General features: G+C 37.6%; 1 protein-coding gene across 1 annotated transcript in view; it reads right to left on the reverse strand.

Annotated features, from left to right (window-relative positions):
• Positions 1-3,142: 3,142 nt before the first annotated feature.
• The window catches only part of SEC23A (SEC23 homolog A, COPII coat complex component), a 70,792-nt gene continuing 50,746 nt past the window's right edge, over positions 3,143-23,188 (reverse strand). The window contains exons 15-20 of the mRNA XM_001145529.8: positions 19,864-19,941; positions 16,381-16,542; positions 14,021-14,107; positions 11,969-12,124; positions 10,269-10,334; positions 3,143-4,553 (exon numbers count right to left, since the gene is read on the reverse strand). Coding sequence (XP_001145529.1) covers positions 4,464-4,553; positions 10,269-10,334; positions 11,969-12,124; positions 14,021-14,107; positions 16,381-16,542; positions 19,864-19,941 — 639 coding nt within the window. The 3' untranslated portion in view covers positions 3,143-4,463. The remainder of the gene's footprint in view (positions 4,554-10,268; positions 10,335-11,968; positions 12,125-14,020; positions 14,108-16,380; positions 16,543-19,863; positions 19,942-23,188) is intronic.

Here is a 23,188-nt window from a genome sequence, read left to right on the forward strand (position 1 = left end):
ACTGGGGTATGATCTGATATATAGTATTCAATGTTACCAGGCCAAAGTGTCTGGACTTTACTGGGTAGGCAAAAGGAAATTACTGAATCAGACCTGTATTCAGAAATAGCACTCTTGTTGCAGTGTGTAAAGTGAATTGAAAAGAGGGATAGAGAAAAGGAGACTGGAGAAAGTAGGCTAGTTAGGAGGGTATTTCACCAAACCATGTGAGATATAATGAAGGCAGAATAGCAGTAGGATAGAGAACTGGAAACAGATTATGGAAATACTAGAGAGGTTGAATTTGTACAACGTGGTTACCAAAGATGTTGAGGAGAGTAAGAGTTGAAAATGATTCTTTGGTTTCTTGCCTGAACTGGACAACTAAGTACACTCATTAGATGCAGTCTCTGAGTCTGGGGATATGAGAGGGAAGTCTATCAACTGGGGAACTAAATAGAGAAATGTCAGCTCAGTTTTGGAATCTGCCAATAAAAGAATAAATTTATCCTGTTACACCAAAATATCTGTGTACACAGATGATGTCTAAGATCATTTTTAGAGATTATGCCAATAGAGGTAGTAGGTTCAAAAATGAATTCCAAAATAGTTCCGAGTAATATACCAAAGCCTCTCAGTGCTGCTAATTAATTTAGCAAATATTCTTTACCTGTCCTGCTGTATTAGTCTGTTTTCACATTGCTATAAAGAACTACCTGAGACTGGATAATTTATGGAGAAAAGAGGTTTAATCGACTCACAGTTCCACAGGTTTAACAGGAAGCTTGACTGGGAGGCGTCAGGAAACTTACAGTCACGGCAGAAGGTGAAGGGGAAGCAAGCACGTCTTACCACGGCAGAGCAGGAGAGCGAGAGAGCAAAGGGGGAAGTGCCACACACTTTTAAACAATCAGATCTCACGAGAACTCAATATTATGAGAACAGCAAGGGGGAAATCCGCCCCGACGATCCAGTCACCTCCCACCAGGCCTCTCCTCCAATTTGACATGAGATTTGGGCAGAGACACAAATCCAAACCATATCATCTACGTTCTTTAAAAGGGTGCTGTGTTCTAAATGTTTGATTCCCTCAAAGTTCCTATGTTGAAACCTAATCTCCAGTAGACATTTAAGAGGTAGTGAAACGGGAAAAGTCCCCTTATCCCCCTGGCAGGGTGTACGATGGGGGTGTGGCTGGCTTCCTCAGTTCCCCAATGCTCCAACCTCAAGGAGGAGCACGCAGACAGGCAGGCTGTGGGACTCCGACCCCACAGCAGTGTTCAGGGGTGAATGTTCACAGCTGAAGCCCAGCGTGTGTTACAGCACGCTCTTTCACTTTAGGCATCTGTAGGCACTTTCTGTCAGCTCAATTAGATCTCCTGCCTTATCTCAAGGACAGAGGGCTTTCTGTATCCCAGGGTTTCTTACCTTGGTGTACGGGAAGAATCGGATCCCACGTGGGCTTGGGGAATGGGTGCAAGGTTTTATTGGGTGGAAGTTCTCAGCAGATGGATGGGGAGCCAGAAGGGAGATGGAGTGGGGAGGTGGTTTTCCCCTGGAGTCAGGCAGCTCAGCAGCCCGGGCCCTCCTCCGGCCGCCCCAGCCAAACTCTGTGTCGTTCCACTGGTTGGCCTGCCGGGGTCTACTGGAGTCTCCCGGTGTGCTCTTTGCCGGCATGCCCCTCTCGACGTCCTGCTGCTTTTGTGTTCTTCCGCCAATGCATTCCTCTTGATATCCAGCTGCATGTGTGTGCCCGCTAGGGTCTTGGGGTTCTTAAAAGCACAGGATGGGGGCATGGTGGGCCACAGTGGTCTTGGGAAATGCAACATTTGGGCAGGAAAACAGAAATGCCAGTCTTCACCTAGGTCTGTAGGCACAGGCCTGAGGGTGAAGCCCTAGCCAAGGACCACGCCCTTCCCTTCCTAGCACTTCTCTGCCTCCCTCCCAGATCAGTGGGGCCTTCAGGAAGTGACTAGAGCATGAGGGGTACATCCTCATGAATGGGGTTACTGCTTTTACAAAAGGTGTCTGTGGAAGCTTGTTCACCTCCCTCCCTTTCTCCATGTGAGGACGCATAGAAGGTGCCACCTACAAAGCAGAGAGCCATCACCACACACCAACTCTATGGTGCACCTTGATTGTGGACTTCCCAGCCTCCAGAACTGTGAGAAATAAATTTCCATTGTTTATAAATTACCCAGTCTAGGGTATTTTGTTCTAGCAGCGCAAAAGAACTAAGACAGGGCTAAACATTCAACAGTCTATGTAGGTAGATAATAATTTGGAAATAGATATACACAAAAATGATCCCAGGTGATTGCTTTTAAATGGTGAACTAAAAGGGTATATTTGTTCATCCTTATCCCTAAACTCAGCTGTAACTGATTTAGAAGTAGAGGACAGTTTAGGGCTAAGTACCAAGACAAGAAACAATGGCACAACACTTAAGAACATAACTTAAGAGGCCAAGCACTTAAAGAACATAACTTAAGAGGCCAAGCAAATTAAACAGGTGTCATCATTACAATGTCTTTCCTCAATTCAAAATACGTGAACTTGGCTGGGTGCAGTGGCTCACACCTGTAATCCTAGCACTTTGGGAGGCTAAGGCAGGTGGATCACTTGAGGTCAGGAGTTCAAGACCAGCCTGGCCAATACGGTGAAACCCTCTCTCTACTAAAAATACAAAACTTAGCCAGGTGTGGTGGCAGGCGCCTATAATCCCAGCTACTCGGGAGGCTGAGGTAGGAGAATCGCTTGAACCCAGAAGGTGGAGGTTGCAGTGAGCTGAGACTGTGCCACTGCACTCCAGCCTGGGCAACAGAACAAGACTCTGTCTCAAACAACAACAACAAAAAAAAACTACATGAACTTCTATCTCCCTTTTTAAAAACACACTAGCCTTACAACAAAAATGAGTAACTATTGGGAGTGATAAAAAATACTCTAAAATTGATTGTGGTGATGTGGTTACATACATAACTTCACGAAAATACTCAAAACTACTGAATTGTGCACTTTAAGTGGGTGAAGTGTATGATGTGTGAATTATATCTTAAAGTTGTTATTTTTTAAATGAGTAGCTTTTAAATCTAATGATTTTAAATACTCTAATTTTACATTAGGCTTCTCAGGTTTTACTAGATTTCAAAATAGCCAGAAAAACAGTGAAAAGTATATTTTATTGGCATTTAGGCCTAGCGTAGTTCAATTCAAATAAAATATAACAAAGCAACTTATTTAAGCTAATTGAATATAACACATAAACAATTTTTTCTTAAGTTTCTGCTTTACCATCATATGATTGTGTTCATGCAAGTACAATCATTAAAACTGTCCTCCTAAGCATATATCATAGCACCACCTTTTATTTGCAGTACTTGATATGTAAATTTCATTGTCAAAACATATCTGGCTTTATCAATGTAAACATATTTGCTACAAGTAAACTTTAAAGGTAAAAGTGAATACTAATGAATAAATCAAAATAGAACTGAGCATCACATGATATAATTAAGCAAACATTATATAATACTGTTTCAATAAGAACCACAACTTAATACATTCCACAAAAAGGAAGGAAAAACAAAAAGTAATGTGTAAACTGCCAAAATAGTGTTAAAATAGTGAAGGATATAATGTAAAATTTACCTCGGAAAAACAAGGGGAAAACAACAAAACCATGCTGTGAAAACTAAATTTGGTTTAGTAGTTACAACCGTCATTTTACTGCAAAGGCTTACTAAAATGCACTCCAACAAAACCATTTATTTTCTATCTCCCCTTTTAAAAAAACTACTGCGTTTAGTCACATAAGTTGGATATTTTGTGGAAATTTCACATTTTTTGTCAGCTGCGGGATTGTTACCCAAAAAAACCTTTCATCTCTAAACTATCTTTCCAAATAACCAAAAACATTATCATCATGAAAATTACCATTATAAAATCAAATAATTCCTAAACAAATCATAAAAATAAATCTGCCTTAACCTAGTAAGTACAGAAAAAGTGTATACATAAGTGCTGAAAATTACAGAAAAATATTCAATGAATAAGCAAAAATGTTCACATTTATCATTACTATTGTTTTTTTTGCTTTCTGGCTAAAATTAAGGAACAAGTTTTTAAAAGGTGAGCAAGGAAATTCAGTGCCACTTTGGGTCTGTCTGCAATATACAAATGAGTTACATCTGTAGTACGAGGCAGACTCTATTTTTTATTAAACATAATTAAGTTATAAAGACTTCAAATTTCTAGAACCAGTTATAACACTGTGGTAAGCAAAATAAATTTGTTCTTATTGCTCTCATTATAATTCCAGCTTAATCTACAAATGTGAACATTTTCCATATGTTGTCTCAAACCATACTAATACAAAAAATATAGAGCAATATCTGTTGGTTTCCACAGATAAATGGAAAAAGGAAAAAATGAAATTTGAATATTATTTCATCTTCTTAAGTGTCTTTAACATGTTTAGCACTTCAAGCAGCACTGGACACAGCAAGTTTCTTCAAGTGATCCATGAACACTTGTAAACTAACATCATCTGTAAGAATAGGTGCTCCAGACTCCTAGAGGAAAAAAAGATATTTGTTATGATTAAAGCATAGGGTGATATCATGGAATTTATACACAAATGTTTAAAATAGACAAGGAAATCATTTGAAATAGAACAATGCCTATGGTCCTATTAAATAAAAAGAATCTAACTGGCCTCCGTCCCTGGTTCCTGGGAGGGAGACTCTACATCCTTAGAATTCCCTGATAATAGGAGTGTCTTTATTCATAGGCTGATGGGATCACATAGGAGTTTATGCTATGAGATGAGATGAATCAGGATGGCGGCTAGTCACCACAAAGACTAACAATGTAATTAGAGGCTTGGGGCTTTTAAAAGAAAGCCTGACCTCCAGACCCTTTCTCCCTGGCATTTTAAGAGAAATCCCAGCTGGAAGGAAGCAAACTCATAATATCATTTTTTAAATAAACTATGCTTCTCAAGTTTTCAGGTCGTTTTAATTGATTTCTGTAGGTTCCAAGTAATTAACAAGAGTTAGGGAAAATTCCTATTATCCATTTTAATAAAAACTGTATTGACAGAATGATCTTGGTAACCCAATCCATTAACAATGAAATTTTACTTCAGCAAGAGAAGGTATTTCTAGAAGATTTTTAATCTGAATTTTACATTTTTCTTCTTATACTCAAGTTCTTATTAATTATAAATATTCAAAGTCTAAAACAGGGAAATTAAGTAATTTCAGCAAATTATTGGCAAATGTGAGAAGAGAACTTATAGCTCCTGTGATTCTAGTCTGGCATAGCCACAAACATGCCATAACCTCTCCTGAATAAAGGGAAATCAATTTTATCATATGTTTATTCAAAAGAACTTGAAAGATTTGATAATGAAGGGAGGCAATCCCTTACTGGGATTAAGGGCATAGAGTCTGGAGCCAGAATGCCTAGGCTCAAATTCTGGCTCTGCCACTTCCTACCCATATGACTGAATAAGTTACTTAAACTATGTCTTAGCTTCCCCATGTGTAAAACAAGGATAATAACAGGACCTATCTTACACAAGTTGTTGTAATGATTAAATGAGTTAAATTCTATAAAGCAAACAGAACAGTACCTAGTACACACAGTAGACATACAACATGTTTTAGCTATTTCTATTGTTCCTCCTGTTCAAAAATCTATAACAATGAAATACTTTTCTTTATTCTATATGCATAGCTAACACAGAGAAGCACAAGTCTCAAAACTGTAACCTAAACCAGTAACAACCTCATGGCTCTTACTTTTTTCTTCCTGTAACTATGCCTGATTTTATTTTCATTTTACAGTGTTTTCCATCTCAAGTCACCCAATCTCAGAGCCATTTCTCCTAGTCAAGACAAAATATAAGGATTTCCTAATTTATATACCACAGAGCTCCTGCTTGAAATGATAAATACCAATGCTCATTCGATTTTATAAAAAATTAGCAGTTAGCTGATCTCAACTTTTCAAATGGACCCTTTTTCTATTTAAAATATATCCAGGATTAGGCAGAAAGGTACAAGCTTTACATTATTTAGTATATGAGGCACTACAGCAACAGAGGCCTCCAGCACTGTCACAGAAGTGTTGCAGTGGTGCCCTCTTATGGCCGTTCATGGATAATACTTATCATAGGGTCCTTGATTTCTGACCCCCAAAAAATCCTGTAAGCTATTAGAGTCCATTAATTTTTAGTAAAATTCTTGGTTACTGTTATTTCCTTTAAATGCAATCATCAAATTAACTTGATTAAAAATTCAGAGTCTGGAGTTAGACAGACCTTGGTTAAAATCTAGACCCTGCCAGTTTAGCTACATGATCTTGCATAAAATACTTAATCTATATGAGCCTCAATTTCCTCTCATGAAATATAGGATTACTAGTATCCACCTTATAAAAGTTAATTAAATGAGAGTACACTAAAAGCATAGTGACTAAAACATAGTAGATTCAGTGTATTAGATATTATGATTATTAAAATATTGACATCATTACTCATAAAAATCTTAAGAAAGACCTGAGCACTCTTATTTATGCCTGTAATGCCCCTACTTCCAGGCAGTAACAATTACACTTCAGAGTTTAAAATAGGTTTCCTTTCCCATGTTAAATATAAGAAGTGACTTTTTTTCCATTGGTAATAGTGAAAACTAATAGCTAACATTTACTGAGTATTACTGTCCATTTCAAGCACGTTTTATTAAACTCTATAGACAAGGAAGTGAAAACAAAGAGAAGTCAAGTAACTTGCAGAGTCTGCATTTTCTATTACCAGCCTTCCACCCTTCCAAGATTACTTTTTATAACCTCCCCATCTTTTAGAACTTTTGGACCTGGGATTCAATTTATTTACCTATATTACAAAAACTCTTAACTCCTAGCCACCTCCACAGATTTCCAATATTCTAATCTCTGCTCTCTCCTGTCCAGATATATTGTATTCAATATATGCTATGTTTAAGGTCCTATGGAAAATCAAAAATGAAAATGACAGTTATTGCCTCAAGTAATTAATAATCTAACAGGAGCAATGCCATAAAAAATGGAGGCAGGAAAAGGGACGACAGGACAGGGATATTACACAAATTCAATCATGCAATTGTAGGACGGTGCTATGGTTTGAATATGTGTCCCTTCCAAAACTCATTTTGAAAATCCCCAATGTGGCAGTATAAAGGTGGGGCCTTTAAGAGGTGACTGGGTCATAAGGGTTCCACCCTCATGAAACAATTAAAATCTATTCATGGATACTCCCAGACGCAGTGGCTCACACCTGTAATCCCAGCACTTTGGGAGGCAGAGGTGGGCAGATCACGAGATCAGAAGATCGAGACCATCCTGGCCAACATGGTGAAACTCCATCTCTACTAAAAATACAAAAAAAATTAGCTGAGTATGGTGGTGTGCGCCTGTAGTCCCAGCTACTCAGGAGGCTGAGGCAGGAGAATCGCTTGAACCCAGGAGGCAGAGGTTGCAGTGAGTCGAGATTGCGTCACTACACTCCAGCCTGGCAACAGAGCAAGACTCCGTCTCAAAAAAAAAAAAAAAAGAACATTATGGAAGCATGCTCTAGATATTTTTAGTAAATAAAATAGGCCCTCACCACTGCTGCAAAAGCGTTTTATTAATCTTCAGTTGATTTTTGTATTCTTTAGAACTGTTTTTAATCTTTTCTAGTTTTTTTGGCCCCTAACTCCAGCCTTTTTCACTCCTAAATAATCTCATACTATTGAAAAGAAACAGGCAATTATCCAATGTGAGTTTTCACTCCACCTAAAAACCTTTCTGTCTTCACCCTTCTTACCTTTTGCTTTTGCAGAAATAAGTGCCCTGCCTCCTTACCAATGCTTAACCTCCATATACTGCTTATGATCATATTGTCTCCTGAGGATCTTCAATATCTGTTCTTTTGTGTCTTTCCTATGCTTGGTCTCCAAATAAGTTCTGTGCCCTTACCGTAATAACAATCATCTGCCTATCCTACTGCTTATCCTCAGGTTATATTTGCAAAAGAATCATTTATACTTTCGACCTCCGCTTCTTTGCCACCCACTAATTCCTTATAAATTTATCTTCTTACTCAACCACCATACTAAAGCCGCTTACACAATGCCACGAATAACCTCCTAGCCATCAAATCCAAGCACCTTTTCTCACTCTGTATCCCCCTTCAACTGTCTGCGGCATGTCAGTTTGTTACCTCCTTCTTCTTCCTTCTATAAAGTCACCTTTTATGACATACTATTCTTTTCATTCTGCCTCTCTGATAATTCACTAAACACTCCTACCACTTGTACTCCCCTGAAGTTTTTGTCTCATCTCTCCTTTACCTCTTTTACTTTCTCTTCATACAAGCATTTACTGTGATGACTTTAAGTATCACCTTTCTCATTCTTGCCCTGACCATCAAACCCAAATTGCCAACAGCCCACTCAACATGGCCATAATCAATATGGTCATCTTATTGTGGCTCAATAAGGCCTTCTAGATAGTACCTCAAACTCAGTGTCTAAACCAAACAATTTCTCTCCACTCTCCCATTTATTGACATATGTTTTCCTAGTCACTCAGTCTCAAAACCCCAAAATACCCTGTTTCCCCTCACCTGTTTTTTAAAAATTCAAGACTACATTAAAGTTGAGAGAGAAGTACAATAAACACCCATATAGCATACCTACATTCACTGACTGTTAACATTTTGCCACGTATGCTTTATGTTTCTACATTATTTTTCCTTTTTTCTTCTTTTTGTTGAATAACTTCTGGAAGTTGAAGCCATCATGACATTTTATTCCTAAATACTTCAGGATGTATCTCCTAAGATCAAGAAGAATCTCCTACATAACCACACCATTATCACTCTCAAGAAATTTAATAATTCTGTACTAGTTATCTGATATATGATCTATATTTAAATCTCACAAATTATCCCAATTATGTTCTTTATAGCTATTCTCTCCCTTTAATCCAGGATTCAATCAGAATTCAGATTTTGTGCATAGTTGCCATGCCCTGGAATAATTACTTTCCTGCAACTTCTAATCAAGTCCTATTGAGTCTACTGTTGAAATATCTCCCAAATCTATTCCTTTTCACCATCTTGCCTTTACTCCCTCTCACTTGGATTATTTTCATAAATATACTTTCAACCTACAGACTGCTTCCATTTAATCTTAAGATTCAACTATACTAAGACTCAAATCTGCCCCCTGTCCACCTTCAATGACTCTCCATTACTTACCAAATAAATACTCAACTTCTCACTCCTCAACCTGACATTCAAGATCCTCCACAATTTAGTTGTACAACACATTTCCGTTTTGTGTTCTTCTAGTCAGCTCTGCATGTAGTCTTTTATCTTAGCCCATACTATTCTCTACCTAGATTTCCCTTCCTCATGCAATTTCCAATTACTGAAATAACCGTTCTTTAAATGAAATGTTTCTTTTTTCTGAGCTCTTTTCTGATTACACACCCTCTTCCTGCTACCACTATGTGACCTCTGTCCATCTTCCTCTTCTAACGTTTGTAATACTTCATAGCTTTCTAAGGACAAATATCCCATTCTGCCTTGTAATTTACTTAGGTATGTAACTTATCTCTAATATTAGACTACAAGCTCTCCAAAGGCATGGGTAATAACTGCACCCTAAAGAGCCAATACAAAGTCCTAAACATACTGTACACTCAATAAATGTTGGTATGTTATACCAAGAGGTTAACACTTTTTTTTTTTTAAGAGATGGAGTCTTGCTATGTTGCCCAGGCTGGTCTCAAACTCCTGGCCTCAAGTGATCCTCCTGCCTCAGCCTCTTGAGCAGCTGGGATTACAGGCATGAGCCACCACACCCAGCAGGACTTTTACCAAATTAAACTATATCAATAATGATTTGCAGGGTTCCTGCCCCTCCTTCTCAACTATGATCCCTGGCCTCTCTTGGCTTATTGTGGCCTTTTGTGGTTCACAACCTAGCATTAAACTTGAGTCACCACTTCCTATCTTATACACTTCATTGCTTTTTGTCTCAAGGGTATAGTGCTAAACTTGGAGTCTATTTGATAGGATCACTTTTTTCCTATGGTGTCACCAAATATTAATTCTGTTTTCTACTCTCATTTTTACATTACTCTTCCAACAGAAATCATTACTAAATACACAGGAAAAAAATGTAGCTTTCACTAAAATAACAAACAATAAATACACAAAGAAATAATTTCCAAGACCTGCTATTTAAACTTACCTGCCCCCAGGCATACATATTATTATGAGTCTGTGAAGGGTTGACTTTTGAAAGGAGGAAACGGGCCTTAAAAGCAAAGAAGAAATAACATTATCCATCAAAAATGGTTTCACTCAATATCAGCTGAATAATTATATCATGCAAAATCAATTTTATTTAGTATGTGTTGGTAAAATTAATTTTATTAACTTAATTTTTAAAAGATTAAACTTTGAAATGTATAGGTCACCAAGTGTTACAAATAAATAATAAATGCACCTCTTCTCTCCAAATCACACATCCAAAATAACAAATACATTGTTGAGTCCAAAACTCAGCATATAAAAATTATGTGTGCAACAATTATGACAAGGTTAGTGTGAAATTACTAAACACTCGGTCAGAAGTTCAAAATCCCAAATAATGATAAAAACAAAAGCCATGAAAATCTGTATGTTCTTTTGCTTAAAATAATGACCCTTAAGCTTTCTTAAACCACAGGTGATTCTGAGACAAGTGATCCAACATTTCAACCTTCTACCCACTATGGCTTATCATCATGAAAATAATAACCAGAATAAAAGAGGAAAATGGTAATACACACAGTGAGACATCAATGAAAGAACCAGTAAGATTTTTAATTCATAATGGAAGCACACAGACAGTAACATCTTTTGAAATTTAGTATCATACAAAATCTTTTTCTACTCTCTAAGGAATCAGTTTAACCTAACAGTGAAGAGCACTGGCCCTGGAGTACCAGGACTCAAATCCCACTCCTGTATTTACTGTGTTCCCTTGGCCATTAAGTAACCTAGATCTCAGTTTTATTATCTGTTAAATGAAAATAACACTAGAATTCTTATGAGGATCAAATGAGATAAGGCATGCAGAAGTACTTTGCAAATTCTCAATATGAAATAACTCTTATATAAATACAGTAAAACTAATAGTAATTATCATTTCTGAGTAACAGTTACTGATATTTGCTACCTATTTTATAATACCATACTAGGCACTAGGGAATACAAAGCATAGTCCCTGCCTTCAAAGAGCATGTAAAACAAATTAATAACAACTTATAATTAATTTATTATAACTCTTATAAGAATTACAAAAGAGAAGTAAGAAGTATTTTATGAGAGTATGTTAAGGAACCTAACTTAGCCTTCTGAAGGTCTCAAAGCAACTGTGTATGTATGTATATGTATCTAACGTATATGTATCCTCAAAATCCTAAAAGCCACAAAACCTTTTCATAATACTACAGTGTTTTCCTATTACATAAAATTTTATTTTCTAGAAAATTGGAATGACAGAATGAAGACAATGAAAAAATGTAAGTTACCACAAATGTCATATTCATAGACTTTAACAGTAAATAAACGGCTTTAAGAAAAGTATATTACTTTCCAAGCTGTTCACATTTTCTTGTTCAACCAAAGCTAGTATACCACCACAATGCCATCCTGGCCCTGTTCAGGAAGCTAGGCTAGAGACAGAAGATGATGGAAAGTGCCAGGTTTAGGCAACTAGTCAATAATCTTACTGTTTTGCTCTCAAAAGCTAAGGCAAAAAGTAAGCACTGATACCTTCCCCACCTATCTCCTTACCTTTCTGTCTGCTTTATGAAGCAATCTATTAAAATCAGAAGGCAAGCAGGTACACCTCACTGCAAACCTAACAACAAACAAACACACAAACAAATTAACACTACTTACCTGGCTGCCTCCATGTTCAGTGTCAATGTATCTTGGCATTGGAAATCTGGAGTGAAGAATTTCCTGTGCATCATCCACTGGGGCTTGCAGAAGGTGGCGGAAATTTTCATATTCAGGCATGTCCTGGTATCCTGACTTCCGCCACTGTGCTATGGTCTAATTTTAAAACAATTAAAGAAATTACTTTAAATTTCTTGCCCATCCAAAAATCTTGAGATTTTTCCAAAGAAAATAATCTTTAGAAACTAAAAAAATTATAGACCATTATTCCATTTACCTCAATTTTTTAAAAGTTACAATTTCAGTAGAGAAAATATTCTTAATAAATGTAAAATTAGAATATTTCTTCTTCTTTAAAAGTAAAATGAAAGAATACTTACATAAGTCAGAAAATTTTTAAAACACTATGCTTATCAAATGAATGTTAGCTAAAAGCTATCTACCTAAGCTTATGATACGTGAAAGCAATTGAATCAATCCATAGGTAAGTAGCTCTAAACACCATGTAATTAAATCATCTAAAAACTTATGCCTGGTTTATTTTCTAAGTTAGCTGAATCCGTCAACACATTCTTTTATAGCTTTATACCTCTGTATAAAACAATCATGTGCATTTCTGATTTCTCCTTTAACAAGCTACTTGAAAAAGTAAAAATCACCATAAAACAAAGAAAAAGCCAAAAAAAAAAAAAAAGCCCTGTCAGTATGACAGGTTTTTTTTGTTTTTTTTTTTTTAACAAAGGCAAGAAGTTAAAACAGGTATTATTCTTAACAAGTAAAGGGCATTAGAAACTGGTATCAATTAAAAATAATTTACAATAATAATAATTAAATCTTTTAAAACTCCTGGGTAGGTCGGGCGCGATGGCTCACGCCTATAATCCCAGCACTTCGTGAGGCCGACGCGGGCGGATCACCCGAGGTCAGGAGTTCGAGACCAGCCTGGCCAACATGGTGAAAACCTGTCTCTACTAAAATGCAAAAATTAACTGGGCGTGGTGGCATGTGCCTGTAATCCCAGCTACCCAGAAGGCTGAGACAGGAGAATCGCTGGAACCCGGGAGGCAGAGGATGCAGTGAGCCAAGATAGCGCCACTGCACTCCAGCCTGGGTGAAAGAGCAAGACTGAGTCTCAAAAAAAAAAAAAAAAAAAAAGTCCTGGGTAGTACTACTTCAAAGAATATTTTGAGTAATGTCTTTACCATTACAGTACAAATCTTTTTAAAAAATTTTTTTGTAGAGACAGGGTCTCACTATGATGCCCAGGTTAGTCCTGAACTCCTGAGCTCAAGTAATCCTCCTGCCTTGGCCTCCCAAAGTGCTGGAATTAGAGGCGTGAGCCACCACACCCAGTCACAGTGCAAATCTAAAATCATTTACAATTAAAGCAACTGAAAAAATAAATCTGCAGAACTTAGTAAAACACTAGACTGTAAGTTTGAGAGCAGATCTGTGAAGAAAGAAAACATCTATATCTTCCAAAGCATCCAGAGGAAGCACTTAACAATTGGCTGAATGAGTAACTGCAGGAATGAATCAAGGTCTGCTAAATACCTGGATTAAAGCTTAATAGCTACTAAAATCTTCTGCTCTCTGTAATCATTTACCATTCCAATGAAGTTACAAATTTTAATTCATGTATGCTTTAAATGAGTTTTCAAGATCATGTAGAACACTTAATAATAACTTATAATGATTGCATAACGTAAAAGGAAAGCCCGCGCACTGACAAAGGCTGACTTTTCCCCCCTTAATGTTTTCAGGTAAAACCCAAAAGTACCATTTGTCTATGTACAGTCAGCGTTCTTACTTTCACAACACTATGCTTTGTGCAAAATCCAATTGTGTGACAAATCAATAAAATGTGGGTCAACTGCAACTGCAATTGAAGCCTAAAACCTTATAGTAGGCAGCATCATATTTTATTATTTTATAAAAATGGAAATCAAAGTTTATCATAGATGAAACACTAGCCATACAATTAGAAGTAAGAAAACCTTTCTAAGTAAAAAGACTTTACATGCATAGCTTTAAATGCTATTGAAATCTTACCTCACCATGATAAATCAAAATCTGGAAGAATGTGTCCATGAGAAGAATACGATCTGCAAGAATGCTACTGCTATCAAGAAGAACCGGCTAACATAAAGAAAACAATAAGAAATGAGGAAAAAGGAAAAATGAACTACTTAATAATATAAAATAGATGTTTCCAGGTTATTTTCCAAGTTTCTTTTATTTATTTATTTATTTATTTTTTTTTTTGGAGAAGGGTCTTGCTCTGTCACCTAGGCTGGTGTGAAGTGGCATGATCTCAGCTCACTGCAGCCTCAAACTCCCAGGCTTCAGCAATCCTCCCAACTCAGACCCCCGAGTAGCTGGGACTACAGGTGTGTAACACCATGTCCAGCTAATTTTTTCATTTTTTTGTTTGTAGAGATGGGGTCTCACTATGCTTCCTAGGCTGGTCTCAAATTCCTGGGCTGAAGTGATCCTCCTGCCTTAGCCTCCCAAAGGCTGAGATTACAGGCTCAGCACTAAATTTGAAATTTATATTTTATTACCTAAAATCTCTTGCTATTATGAATTCTTATAGTGTATTTTAATTTTTTAAGGAATCCCTTTAAGCTGAGGTAACAAACAATTTAAAAATAGAGTAAAGTCAAGAAGAATTCAAGGATAACTCCTAAGCCTAAATGGGGAAAGGCCTGGGATAGAGCAAATTTGGAGCACATGGGAAAATAGTTCTGCATATGAAATGAAAGGGAGTGGTCTGAACTGATGACATAAATTTAGGTGTCACATGCACAAAGATTAAAGCACAAAGATTAAAGCAATGGGATTAGACTACATCACTGAGAGGGAAGACAGGGAAAGCCAGAAGATTGATCCCTTAAGCATGTCAACACTTAGAGGTCTGAAAGGGAAAAGCTAGCAAAAGACTGAGAAAGAACAGTGAGTGAGTAAGAGGAAAACCAGGAAGGTATAGTAGGTGTCACAGAAGCCTAGGGCAAAAGGTTTTCAAGGGCTGAGTACTAGTGAGGACTAGGTAAATACTGTTGAGAGCTCTGGTAAATACTGTTGAGGACATTGGTGGTCTTTATAAGAGCCATTTCAATATAATGTTAGGGACAAAAGTCTTACTTATATAGGTTGAGAAGACAATGTGAGGTGAGAAAGTATAAACAACAAATAACTTTTTTGAGTTCAACTCTCACCAGGAGCAGAGAAATGGGGTGGCAGTTAGAGAAAGCGTGGGTCATGGTGGGGGTGTTTTGTCCATTTGTTATAAACGTGAGTGTTGTTATGGTTTCTATGTTAATTAATAAGAATGATCCAGATGGACAGAAAGTAATTATATAGAACAGAAAGAAGATAACTCCAAAAGCAAAACCCTAAGAACATGAAGCTGATAGGATTCATGGATTAAATGAAAAGGTTGAAATTTAATAGGAGCAGGCACTAGGGACAGTGGGATTCCAATTTTCTTCTAAATACCATTCTACATTTTTCAGATGTCTACATGTACGTTATTACTCAGAAGAAAAAAAAGTTACTTCTAAAACATTCCTGATTCAAAGAATACAAGGCAAAATACATATAGCCAAACCAACATATTAAAAATATATATTTTCCTAGAAAAATAGAAACTATTTGACCAATTACAAAAAAATCATTGTAACGAAATAAAATATTTTACCCATTATTTTACAAAACCGTGAATAATAGCATCATGAGGGATCATTAATCAATAGATATTGTAAATATTCTCTTTATGTTGACCTTACTATTTTCAAATACAGTAACTACACACTTTTAAGTAGTAAAACAGACCATTTTAACTACAGAATGGAAAAATGGTTCATTTGATAACAGGTTAAAATAAGTGGGACAGTCTGCTAAGAAGGTTAAATGGATAACTTTATCAATCTTCTAAGCATATGTCTTTATAATCAACTATTTTTTATGTTCTCAAAAAAACAAAGGAAAATGAGATTAAAACAAGAGCCTTTGTTTAGACAGAATGTCATAACTGTCACAGACACTAAACTCTGGAATAAGCTACAGTCTACAGAATTATAATCACTTCTGGACATTGTTAAAGACGTAAAGAATAATCATATGCTTTGGAGGATTTGATTAACCAAATGGCTGGACAAAATGATCTGAAAGTCTCTTCCATCTCCTTTAAAAAAAAAATTTAACAATCTTCTAATACAGCCTACATGGTATCTAGCATATAGTAAACATTCATAAATATTTTAAGCGAATACATAAATAGGTTGAGATGTCCATTCTTTTAGTTAAATTCTTATATTTAGTAACTATATGCATTTTTTTAGTTATTTTCACTTTTTTAATGCCACACATTGCAGTAACAAGACCAATTTATTTTTTTCTGTCCCTCTTACCTCTGGTGGTCCACTAAAAGAATACGCGTACAGGATAGGCTGAATCATAATTAGAGACTGGGTCAGATCTTGACGCATAAAATGGTGACGATAATATGAACTCTCATCAGGACTATTGTTAAAAACTTGCAGGAAAGAAGATCTTCTTAAATGAAACATAAACTGTAAGATAAACATGTGAGATAGTTGTTACTGATTTTAATATTAAAACTGGTGTTTACTATTAGCAAAAACATTTGATTACAAACTATTAACAACATAACAAAACATGTTATTATAAGAATGTTCTAATTTATATCCCTCAGGAAAGGAATCCTATTCACAAAATTTATCAGCTGCCTAAAAATAAAATTCCACAAGAAAAAAAATTTAAGAAAGAAAAAAAAATTTTTAAGTTAAAGTAAGAAAAGGATGGCTGGGCATGGTGGCTCACACCTGTAATCCCAACACTCTGGGATGGCTTGGGGTCCAGGAGTTGGAGACCAGTCTAGGCAACATAACAAGACTTTGTATTTAAAAGGAAAAAAACGAAAAGACAAAAACCCCTTGCTCAAATCTAAGTTATTCAGAAGCTGATGCCAGGTAGTAAACTATGACCATTCTTTGTTTTTAATCCTCACCCCTCTGACCATATCTTTGGGCTTTTTTATTACTATTCATTACCAACACCAAAGATTCTAAGAAGATATAAAAATAAATTACAGATTTTCTACTTTTTATATGGCTGATATGATTTGGCTATGTCCCCATCCAAATCTCACCTTGAATTGTCAATTCAAGTTTACTTGTTAAGGCAGGGCCAGATGGAGGGAACTGAATCATGTCAGGGGGCAGTTTCCCCCATACTGTTCTCGTGGTAGTAAGTCTCAGGAGATCTGATGGTTTTATAAATGGGAGTTCCCCTGCACATGCTCTCTTGCCTGCTGCCACGTAAGATGTGTCTTGCTTCCCCTTCGCTTTCCGCCATGATTGTGAGTCCTCTCCAGCCATGTGGAACTGTGAGTCAATTAAGCCTCTTGGCTGGGCATGGTGGCTCACACTTGTAATCCTAGCACTCTGGGAGGCCGAAGCAGGTGGATCACCTGAGGTTGGGAGTTCAAGACCAGCCTGGCCAACATGGTGAAACCCCGTCTCTACTAAAAATACAAAAAATGATTAGCCGGGTATGGTGGCATGTGTCTGTAATCTCAGTTACTCGGGAGGCTGAGGCACAAGAATTGCTTGAACCAGGGAGGCAGAGGCTGCAGTGAGCTGAGATTGTGTCACTGCACTCCAGCCTGGGTGACAAGAGTGAGACTCTGTCTCAAAAATAAATAAATAAATAAACAAACCTCTTTCCCTTACAAATTACCCAGTCCCGGGTATGTCTATTAGCAACTTGAGAACAAATACCATGACTTAAAAATTGTACTGGGAAGGGTCTACACTGGTTTAAAAAAAAAAAACCACATATATACCCATATAATTTCTTAATATTTAATGTTTTCCCTATACCTAAGAAACATTCTCCAGATTTTGTTTCACTGCTTCTTTCTCCTTTCACTTTCTTCCCTTCCACCTACTCCTCACATGAAAGAAATCAAAAAGAGGGAGAGTTAGGCCTGAATAATGGACAGTTACACTGGGTCTTTGATAAAACTGATTAGGATCAGCCAGAAAGTATTCCCACTTGTCTTTAGTCACTTCTCTTAAATTCCTCCAACCCTCAGGTCTTAAGTGCCTATATGTTGCTCCTGCCTGGGACTCACTCAACAGCTTTCTCCCAACATGTCATTCACTGAAATTCTGATTCCTATTCTGTTTTCAGGATCCATAATTCATTGAGAGGCTCTTGCATCCCTTACTACTTCAGTCATTCTTGTTTACTCACAGAAATGACCAATTGGTAAATGTTAGGTAATATTTTGGGGATGAAGACTTCCCTTAAATTTGGTCTATGCTACCTTTTAGAAGATTATCAGACTTTGAAAACCCAAGACAAAAAGTATTCCAGGGTCCTCTGCTTCCTATTTCCAGGAAAGGGAGAAAGATGGAAATGTCCAGATCTCTCTGAAGATCTAAAAGCCCAACAAGAAGGCTTGAGGCAGGGAGAGAAGAGAAAGTGTGCAGAATTTAGTCAAATACTTAGGTTAATGCCCTCCATCACTTTCCTATTAGTTTCTGCTACAAAAATGACAAAACAAAGAATTTTACATGCCTTAAGACAAGCAGACCTTGCCTTTTCCTGGTTCTCCAGGATCTCACCAGAGGTTTTAGGGAAGTCTCTCCTCTGTAAGCATGGAGTTTCTGGGTTATAGATCAATCAACAATAAAGGATCCTCAAAACAAAAACAACAACAACAACAAAAAAACAGAGCAGCTCTGAAAAAGAAAGCTGATGCTTTAAACAAAGTTCTCATGGGCAAAAATATGAATTTCCACATCTCAATATTAATCATCCTTCCAAGTTAAGCTAAAACGCCACCTCCTCCTTCAAAAGATATATAAAATCATCCATTTGGAAGGACTCCTTTAAGTTTCCTTTAAATTCTGTATATTTCTCACTTTCTGTTCTGTGTTGTTTATGTATATTTCACATCTCACCCTTTAGACTAAAAGCTCCTTGTAAGAGGGATCCATGTCAGTCACCTGTATCCTCCTAAAGTTCCCTGCACACAGCACTCTAAACACACAGACTTAAAAATATCTATCAAATCAACAGGAAGATGGAGGGATAGATTCCACTGCTCCAGGTGGAAAACATTCTGTAAGGTAAATCAAATGAGTTTATTTTCTATTTATCTGGTCTGGCCCCATAAAATTGTTCTCAGGTGATGATACCATACTGCAAGACTAGCTAACTGGTAAAATAACCTCAGATGAAGTCCTTCTGGTACCACTATAATTAGGTCCCCTTATGTCAAATGGAAAACTAACCAGCCTTACATGTAATTCTACCCACTGCAGGGTTCCAGAATAAGTCTCTATTCACCACAAATAAATGACTATTTGCAAGGCCAATATAAAAATATTATATACTTTTCACCAACTACTCATAGCACAATATTAATTTCTTAGCTATCCCAAAACTTACCTAACAAAAAGAACAACCCAATAAAATAGATACCATAAAAAGAGCAATAAAAAAGGAAAAATGAGGCTCAATGCTACTGGCCACACAAGAAAAGAATATGGGTCTGTCTGGATGTGGCAATCTTAGCACTTTGGGAGGCCAAGGCAGAAGAACTGCTTGAGGCTAAGAGTTCAAGACCAGCCTGGGCAACATAGCAGGAAACCATCCCTACCAAAAAAAAAAATTAGCTCGGCATGGTGGTACACACCTGTAGTCCTAACTACTCAGGAGGCTGACTAAGCCCCGGAGTTCCAGGTTACAGTGAGCTATGATGGAGCCACTACACTTCAGCATGGATGACATAGTGAGAGCCTGTCTCTAAAAAAGGAAAAAAAAGAAAAGAAAAGAATATGGACCTTTTACCTACTTACCTGTGGATAAAGGGAGAAAGTTTCTGAAAATCTGAAGGAACTTGGGTCATCTTTATGATATTCTCCAAATTTCTGACACTAAATAAAATAAAATGTGTTAGTAATTTATTTCCTGGAATAAGAGCTAACACTGTTGCCTATAAATATTCTATTTACAAGAAGTTACCAATCATCAGGAAGCAGATACTTGATAAAGAATAAAATTATAATATTACTTATAGACTTACCAACAGACAAAACCAAAGAAAAAACATCTAAATTTCAGAAACAAACACCACATTGCCCCAATGTAATTAATAACTCACCTTAAAATATTTGGATATTTTTTAACTAAGTGTCTCTCACAACAAATAAAGAGCTCTTAGATAACAACAAAAAAGCTCAACATGTGCCTTAAAACACCAAAAAGGCTGGCACAGTGACTGACGCCTGTAATTCCAGCACTTTGGGAGGCCAAGGTGGGAAGATTGTGCCTAGGAGTTTGAGACCAGCCTGAACAATATAACAAGACAACCATCGCTATTAAAAAAAAAAAAAAAAAAAAAAATTGTGGCCGGGCGCAGTGGCTCACACCTGTAATCCCAGCACTTTGGGAGGCCAAGGCGGGCGGAACACAAGGTCAGGAGTTCGAGACCAGCCTGGCCAACATGGTGAAACCGCATCTCTACTAAAAATACAAAAATAAGCCAGGCATGGTGGTGCGCGCCTGTAATCCCAGCTACATGGGAGGCTGAGGCAAAAGAATTGCTTGAATCCGGAAGGCAGAGGTTGCAGTGAGTTGAGATCGTGCCACTGGACTCCAGCCTGGGTGGCAGAGCAAGACTCTGTCTCCAAAAAAAAAAAAATTTTGAGCCAAGTGTGCTGACTCATGCCTATAATCCAAGCACTTTGGGAGGCCAACACAGGAGGATCACTTGAGCCCAGGAGTTTGAGACCAGCTTGGGCAACATAGCGAGATCCTGTCTCTACAAAAAATTTTGAAAATTAGCCAGGCATGGTTGCACGTGACTATAGTCCCAGCTACTCGAGAGGCTGTGGTAGGAGGATTGCTTGAGCCTAGGAGGTTGAGGCTACTCTGTAAGCCATGATCATGCCACTGCAAGCCGGCCTGGGAGACAGAGCGAGATTCTGTCTCGAAAAAGAAAAAAACAATTTTTTTTTTTTTTTTTTTTTTTTGAGACAGAGTCTCGCTCTGTCACCCAGGCTGGAGTGCAGTGGCGCGATCTCGGTTCACTGCAAGCTCCGCCTCCCAGGTTCACACCATTCTCCTGCCTCAGGCATCCGCCGCCACGCCCAGCTAATTTTTTGTATTTTTATTAGAGACGGGGTTTCACCGTGTTAGCCAAGATGGTCTCGATCTCCTGACCTCATGATCCGCCCGTCTCGGCCTCCCAAAGTGCTGGGATTACAGGCGTGAGCCACCATGCCCGGCCAAAAACAATTTTTTGAACACCTGTAAAATGCTCTAGTATCAACTACTTGAGTCACAAGGAGCAGTCCTTATTTACAACCCAACCAAAACACTAATACCAGTGGAAAACAGACTGAAGCATAAAGAAGGTATATCCAAGACCCACTATTTGAGTTATTCAGAAGTAATAAAACTGGGCAGATAAAGCAACAGTAATGATTTTCCTGAGGAAAATAACATCTCTTACAAAAAGGCTAATTCCTTCTTTAATTCAGTAATTATTTATGCATAAAGGCAGCCACATAAAAGGACCCTAGGGGTCAATGCCTAACCTCTATAAGAAAATGGTAATGACAAAAGTGGTATCTGTAAAAACAGTAAAGCTAAAGTGTTTCATCCCATTGGTGCAGCAAGAGAAAACCTGGCTTGCAGGGAAAGTCCCAATAGTCTTAAGACAGAAGATTTCCTGAGTCAAGTCTGATTAGATGAAGTGTTTACCCAGGATGGCTAGCAATGCAGCTGAAGGGAGAACACAATTAGTGGTTGATGGGTAAACCAAAGGTCAAAGATGAATCAGCCATCAATTTTAAGTTGTGAAACAGAAAAGGCCAGGAGTCAAAAAGGAAGCCGGGAGCAGTGGCACAGGCCTGTAGTTCCTGCTCCTTGGGAGGCTGAGGTGGGAGGATCACTTGAGCCCAGGAGTTCAAGTCCAGCCTGGGTAAGTAATATGGCAAGATCCCATCTCAAAAGAAGGAAAGAAAGGAAGAAAGAAAGAAAGAAAGAAAGAAAGAAAGAGATGAACAGATCCCTGAAGTTGGATGCACAATGGATCCGAACAAGAGACTGAGAATAGAGGCAGTAAATCATGTGTGGATACCAGTATCTTATGTGATAAATGACTTAGGTGATAACGCACTTTAGTTTCAGTAGCTATTCTAGGATAGCCTCATTTTCTTGTACTGATAACTTCACTGCTGAATTTTTAGCTATTACAACAACAGCAACACAAATAGAGAAAAAGTTAATACTGTTTAGGTATTAAAACTTTTTGTAAGTTTTTTCCTAATCAAAAACCTAGGAAATTATACTGATAAATTTCTTTCCCTCAATTTAGCATAGTAATATGTTTTCTTTTCCTTGATGACTTACTAGAGTAACTTTAATTAAAAAGAAACATCATTTTTTGTGTACTGTTTTGGAGACAGTGTGCATTACAGAGCCAAATTGGTGCTGGCACCATATCTGTTTTGGATACCTTTAACATGACAGGAAGCCCTTGCTTCCTTCAGTCATTATCATAAAATGGGGCCACAAGACTAATCGGTCTCTAGCCCCAACTGCCCTGCTGCTGTTGTAAATGCTGCAGAATGTAGAATGTGTAGATTAGAAGTAAAGTACATTGTGAGGTTTATGTAATTTTGTACTTTTTGCAGTTGTCTCATTTAATTAATTACTAGGCCCTTCTGTTTTACATTAGTGCTTACATTTTACAAACATGTCAAATAATGTGGCAATTTTTGAAATTGAGGTGTGAGACAAAGTCATGGAATCAACCTAAATGCCCATCAATAATAGACTGGATAAAGAAAATGTGGTACATATACACCATGAAATACTATGCAGCCATAAGAAGGAACAAGACTAGCCGGGCGTGGTGGTTCATACCTGTAATCCCAGCACTCGGGAGGCCAAGGCAGGCAGATCACTTAAGGCCAGGAGTTCGAGACCAGCCTGACCAACATGGTGAAATCCCGTCTCTACTAAAAATACAAAAAAAAATCACCTGGGTGTGGTGGCACACACCTGTTATCCCAGCTACTTGGGAGGCTGAGACAGGAGGATTGCTTGAACCTGGAGCAGGAGGTTGCAGTGAGCCGAGATCGTGCCACTGCACTCCAGCCTGGGCGACAAGGC

This window comes from Pan troglodytes, chromosome 15 (genome assembly GCF_028858775.2).
Source record: "Pan troglodytes isolate AG18354 chromosome 15, NHGRI_mPanTro3-v2.0_pri, whole genome shotgun sequence".
In the NCBI taxonomy this organism is placed as follows: domain Eukaryota; kingdom Metazoa; phylum Chordata; class Mammalia; order Primates; family Hominidae; genus Pan; species Pan troglodytes.